The sequence below is a fragment of the Vanessa atalanta genome, chromosome 12 (genome assembly GCF_905147765.1).
Source record: "Vanessa atalanta chromosome 12, ilVanAtal1.2, whole genome shotgun sequence".
Lineage (NCBI taxonomy): Eukaryota > Metazoa > Arthropoda > Insecta > Lepidoptera > Nymphalidae > Vanessa > Vanessa atalanta.
This window is the reverse complement of record NC_061882.1, coordinates 305,102-312,008: the sequence shown is the minus strand read 5'-3', so window position 1 is coordinate 312,008 and position 6,907 is coordinate 305,102. Positions and strand designations below refer to the sequence as shown.

Below are 6,907 nucleotides of genomic sequence, written 5' to 3'. Positions count from 1 at the left end.
TGAAAACATATATTATAAGAAGTAATTTTGCTTAAACGAAATCCATCCTTTCATCTAACTATTTACATATATCAGCATCACTTAGGATCTCCACAAAGGCCGTTCTTGTGATATCTACATCCACACCACACCTTCACAAGATCATCAGTCAACTTTGTTGGGAGTATTGTCCTTGCCCTTGTTACATCATATTATTTATAATTTCAACTATGCTTTTTTAATTTGAATACATTTTATTACTAGGCAGCGTCACAATCTGAATTAAAAATATGAAGAAATTGCAATTTAAGTCATGATCTTTTCATTCATGAATATTTCAATCATGAAATCAAACTATTTCAATGCCCACTAAGAGGTACCTCGAGTTTACGCTCGTTTGATAATTTTTGTCGAGTGCAAAACCTGAAACTAACGGGGTCAGACAAACACATTTTTCTTTTTTTTTTAGTTTATTTCTCGTAATTATTTAGTGTTACTAAAAGTATCAATGATGAAATCTATTAATATATTATTTAATTAAAATATCTCAATTTTAACGTAATGACTACAAATATTCACACGAAAACAAGAATTAGTTCCATATATGATTTTAAATTTATCTTTTCATGTTCCTCATCACTGCGAAGGTCTTATATGACCAGTTGATAAGCTGAAATATAATTATGTTAATTTAAATTATTTCATACTAGACAGTTATATGTATGAAATAATGTTTACAGTTATTAACTCACGAAGGCGAGCACCAAAATTAACGGCGTTCATTAGTATTGAGTGACGGTCGTGCTTACTAGATGTCTCAGTGTGCGTGAGACTGAGACACTCTTATGTCTTCACACTCATGTTAATCAACATAAGAGTGAAGACAACAAAAAACAAATTAATTTATATGATTAGCTTTGTTTTGATGTTTTACGTGTACATTACGCGGAGGGACGTGCCTTCGCGATTGAATAGATCTCTAAGTTTGAAATGTTCTGTTCTCTGATCTCAGGAACTACCAGGTTGATTTGAATAATTTTACATATTGTATAACTTCTCGCTACGATGCTAAGACGCGAAGCAGTTACAATAAATGTCAACTCATATATTAAACTGTATGAAACATGCGTTTATACGGTACTAGATAATCCCGGCAGACGTTGCACAACCTGCTGTACTGTGTATACATATATACTAATTGTCATGCCGATTGGTTTTAACGCAAATGATACAACTAAGCAGAACAAATAATAATAAAATTAAACTCTACAATATTCCTTTGTAAAAATATTTCTTACATAGCTATAAGTATCCAGTGACAAAGTAAAAATCTTCCCAGCGGTAACCCGCAGAGGGCGTTGACAGCGTTCAAGGAATATCACAATGAACATTGTGGTCTTGGGGTCTGTCTTTAACCAGGGCCCATCAAACGCAGCCTGGCGCAACTCGAGACTCTGTAATATAGGAAATTAAATAAGAATAAACATAAATAAAACTAGTACGAACTTATTAATTATTATCAATAATAATGTGTAACAATAGTAATGTGTAACTGTAAACGTCTAGGTCAATAAACGGTTTTTATTTTATATATATTTGATACATATTAGGTACGCGAACGAGCAAATGGTCCACCTGATAATAAGTAGTCACCGCTGCCCATAAACAATGGTGCTGGTGGTCCGACCTTGGGAACAAAGCTGCTATGTTCCTTGTGCATGTAGTTGCACTGTCTCACTCACCCTTCAAACCGGAACCCAACAATACTGAGTACTGTTTTTTGGCGGTAGAATATCTGCTAAGTGGGTGGTACCTACCCAGATGGACTAACACAAACAGTATACCAGATGATGCAGCAGATTTCGAAGTTTAAGTTTTAGGATTTATTATTATAGAAGTAGTTGAGCTTTGCAGTTTCACACTCTTTAAATTTAGAATATTGACGTGACAGGCAATGGCAACTACAACGCAGACCATGTTGCACAAGTGTGTGCACAAACACAGGTGCACCCTCGATTCCCTCGCTCTCTTAATCCTATGGGACGGTAAATCCGACTCGACCGGAAAGAGTTTCTGATAATTTCGATAGAAAAACCCAATAACTTTTTATACAAATTTTAAGTCGAAGGACTTAACCTTCGTCAATTCTGGTATTCCACGGAGCTGCGTACTCACACGTACTCTGTTTCTTCTGCATATTAATAATTTATAGCTAACCAGCAATGTTTACTGCTATTTAAACGACAGCGCCGTAGACACCTTATACACCGGCCGTGCTAATGTCTCGGGAACACATCGAAAAGAACCGAAATGAACTTGTGTCTGAAATCGAGTCCTTATTAAATAAAATCTCGTACTGAGGCCGGCTAAACATGGTCCAATTCAACGCCAAAAAACAAGTTTGCTCGTTAAACTTAAAAGTCACCATTTGTCTTGAGTACTCAAACGCGCAAACACAGGTGCTGTGTCTTTTCTCCTGAGTAGCTCAGAAGTAATAATAATCAATGTAACACAATTCGCAGGAACCTTAACAAAATTCAGCATTCGCAAATGGAAAACCCGTTTCGTCGTTCGTTAAAACTATTTTTCCAACAGAGAATATATTCTATATTAATAAATTCAATGTATGTGACTTGGCTATAAATATTTGTTTAAAACGAATCTCCGAATATTCCAGATATTTCTGGTAAAAGTTTTAGTATACGTTTTATCGTCGCTCCGTGATATTTCACATACATGACATTTTATAATATATAGTCTGTCAGGTGACGTCGAAAATAAAATACGTTTTACAGCAATGAATAGAAAGGGCGGATTACCTTTAGTATTAACTCGTTGCCGAACCAACACAGTATGAAAACCTCTATCAACATGCAAGTCAAATAAATGGCCATCCATACAATTTGCATAAGATGGCTCCTTGGATCTTCAATCTAAAAAAAAAAAAAGTATATTAATGTTTATAAATTACTTAATTTGTATTTATGATATTTTTATTAACGAGTATTGATGTAAAGGTTTTTTTTTATAAAATACGAGCAACTGACGACGACTGACGGACGAGCAAATGGGCCACCTGATAGTAAGTGGTCACCACCGCTTGTAGACATTGGTGGCGTAAATAATTTTAATCATTCCTCACATCTCCAATGCGCCACCAATCATGTCACTTGTGTGTGTAGTTGCACTGGCTCAGTGACTCTTTAAATCGGAACACAAAAAAATATTGTTACCTATCCAGACGAGTTGGTACAAAGACCTACCAATATGTTATCGTGGGAAAACCTGCATCTATCGTATAAAAAATAGCTGCATGTGTGTATACACCAAGCTGCTCTGGAGTAGCGTGGCGGAATAGCACCAAACCTTCTCAATAAGAGGACATATCAGCGTGGCTCAATGACGAATAGTCAAAACATCTTTATTATAAAGAAACTGCTTACCGACAAAAATTGTAATCCTACTAAGCAGAGTACCATGACGCTCAGCATGAATTGAAGCGCAGAAGCTAAGCTGAACGCACTCTCGATCATTGACACGTATCTATAGAACAACGTGACAGTAAAATCACTTAGAAGACTATTAGAGGACCGCGACTAAACTGTAGCCATTAGCCAACAAACCGTATGATAGCGTTATGGTGAATAATACTTTTCTTTAACACGCTCTGTATGTAATAGTTTCTATCGCGTAGTTTCCGATTCATTCTGATGTCTCTCCTATATTTTCTATCAGCTAAGACTTCAAAATTTCGAAGATTGAATGTTAAAATTTCAATCTGACCAACTGAAAGAATAGAACGAACACGCCATCAATAACGAGTTTTACTTTTATTTAAAATATAAAAAAAATATACTTAAAAATGTACTAATCCATAATAATAAAAATTAAATAAAAAGTAGTCTGACTGGCGGATGCCACGAAAGCAGCTAAAATTGTGTCCATCACGCCGTCAATAATGCAGGTGGCGGGTTTGTAATATATCTGGAAAGAGAAAATAAATATTTACGGAAAATAAAACAAAATATGTTTCATAATGTTATTAAAAAGGCACGTACATGGTGAAGGTAAATTATACCATACATGGGTGATTTGTAAACATCAACAAACGGATATTCTACATTCGTTGGTAGTATTTCGAAGTTTTCGGTGAACGGCGTCACAATTCCAACTGAAAGAAAGTATTATTTATTAACCTTTAGCCGCCGCCGTGTGGCCTGGGATACCCCGAATATTTGATATTTGAAGCAACCTCCGAGTACATTAACCCTAGGCTTATCTCTATCCAAAATTTGTTAAAGTTTTTACACACACCGACCCGACAAAATTAGTAGTTTTGACTTAATATGTTCATTCCTGTTCAAACTCTAACTACTATCTGATTTTCTTATAATATATATAATATCTACATTTTCTTACATATATATATAAGAAGATGTAAAGATATACGTTGTATATATAAATATATATATTACCGAATAATTGTGAAGTAGTAAATGTAACCTATTGAAAAATGTATTTGATTCTCATTATATAGTTTGAAGTCATTGCTCCTATGATTGTTCGTCAGCTAGTCAGAGACCTTCGTTACTTGGGTCAAAATTAATAAAATAAATAGTACGGTAACATTTAATAATCTCATTGATCTAGTTTTTACATCTATTGGTTATGCATTTTAGTCCAGAAATAATGACCGGTCCCAGTTTGTCAGCTAAGAGCATCAATCGTATCTAGATCGTTTCTTGAAAGGATAATTTAAGATTGGTTCGTCTGAAGTTTATTCGAGATGGAAGGACTTCCAATGACTTATACAAAGAATTCAGCGCTTAATTTAACTTTAAAATATTGATATTCAGCTTCACTGATGCAATAAGAGTACAATTTTTCCATAAATTGAATACTTTTATTATAAAGCTGAAGCGTGTTTGTTCGTTTAAGCGCGTTAATCTGGAAGTACCTATTACTACTAGTTGGATTATTGGACTTTTTTTCATTTTACTGCCAATTTATCTAATATTGTAAATTTAACATTAACTCTGTCTGTCTGTCAGTCTGTTACTCTTTCGTGGCTATACAACTGAAGCGAAATAAAGTTCATTGAACGACTGACGACAAAACCGACAACTAATTGATTATAAAATATAATCATTCGGTCGATGAATGATTTCAGCATGGAAAAAAGTGGATCATTTTACGTTCACCTAACTACTTACGCCAAACTTTCATGGAAATACTTTATCAGTGACTTAATTTAATGCCACTGTTCGAATTGTTGAGGTTCTATGTGCTAACAATATTACTGATTGAAGATTTACCAACTCAGCACTTATGACACCCACGGATTAATATAGGATTACTTTATTCTACTCAACACAAAACCAAACGGCTTATGTGATATTCTCATAAAAAATAATATTTATGCTCATGGCTGATAAAAAAGTTGATTTGAAAAGTTATTCAATTTTAACGTTGAAAAATTGGTTTGAGTGCCATTTGGTCTGTCCACATACCAAACTCCCGTTTAACGCTTCTAGCGTTTTATGTAATTTTAACGAATTTTATAAATGGATCAGTTTTAATGCAACTTTAATAGTGTATTCATCATTTTACACACATACATTTATATAAATATAAAACCTCACTTAAATACACAGAACGTGATGTGAATAAAATGTGGACATTAATGTATTAAATTCTTAAATTTCCGAGCGCACCCGCGGCAGCCTTTGCCTGTAAAACTATAAAAAACAAAGTGCCCGTTTACCAGAAACCGCACCGACACACATCGTAGAATAGTACGTCATTACGAAACGCGCTGTTTTAATGCTTTTTCTCAAAATCTCTCTGTGTTCACTCTCTTCCGGCTTGAATTCATCGCAATGTAGGAATTTCAAAAGACTTAAAATTTTTCTCTTATTTAGCCAAAATACAGCAATTTTGAAATACGTGTACATTTCACTCAGGAACAAGTATAGTCTGTAAAAAAAAGTGGAGAAATTTTACATTTCGCTCAAATTACAAAAGATGAGTATGCAAAGTTATAACAATGAATAGTATTTGTCTATATACCCTTCTGCAATATCGCCAATGTTTTCCTGTCGCCTGAGCAAGTAAACAATTTCCCCAATACAAGGTAAGAAGCACACGAGCCACAGTACGATTACTGTGTAGATTAGGTGACACCAGAAGCTGAGGCTATAAGGCCTAAAGTTATGATACCACATGCCATAAAATTTAAGCCAGTAAATATGCACGTCATGATATAACCGGGGATTCAAGTCGTCCCACGACTCGATCACACCGTACGGTAGGTAGGGCTTTAAGGCCGAAAATTTATCTTGCATTATTTTTAAAACAACTTTCATTTCAAGCGTTCAGCTGAACGAGAGACAGGCCTTCGTAGTATTGTATGAAAAATGATCTTTTCAATCACGATCTATATACAAACACCGGCCACTCAAAACGAAATACTTCGTTAAGAGGAAGCTCTTTGAAGAAATTACAAAGAATTTAATCAAAAATCATTTTTTTCTTCTTAAAATACTGTTTTACTTTCACATGCTATAAGCTTATTAAAATCTCATAAATGTCTCAGGGCCCGGCCTAAAGTTTAAGAGCTCAATCCACAACGCTGCAGAATCTACTGCTCGATGGTGAATATGTGGTAGAATTTCATCTGGCGTATATACTGTTTCCCTTCATTGATTATAAACACAAAGTAAGTACATGAAAATTCATTAATATTCACGTACTGACCAATCTATTGGTATCGGGGCATCAACGTAAACTTTATTAATATAAATGATAAATAGCTTCGTACGACTTCTTTTGAGTAAAAGTCTTTCAAGTGATACATTATTTTTGCTAATCTTGGGTAACGCTATAATTACTTGGGAATAACTAACTTTTATTATTTTTTTTTGTCTAG

The 6,907-nt window shown here is 34.4% G+C and overlaps 1 protein-coding gene across 1 annotated transcript; it reads right to left on the bottom strand.

Moving 5' to 3' along the window:
- Positions 1-595: 595 nt before the first annotated feature.
- Positions 596-6,344, bottom strand: LOC125067713 (odorant receptor 46a-like). Its single transcript, XM_047676439.1, has 9 exons — positions 6,049-6,344; positions 5,744-5,955; positions 4,038-4,150; positions 3,888-3,963; positions 3,603-3,765; positions 3,423-3,522; positions 2,799-2,912; positions 1,278-1,433; positions 596-649 (listed from the first exon to the last, which is right to left on the bottom strand). The coding sequence occupies exons 1-9, from the start codon at positions 6,342-6,344 to the stop codon at positions 596-598; spliced, it is 1,284 nt and encodes a 427-aa protein (XP_047532395.1).
- Between the last annotated feature and the right edge of the window lie 563 nt (positions 6,345-6,907).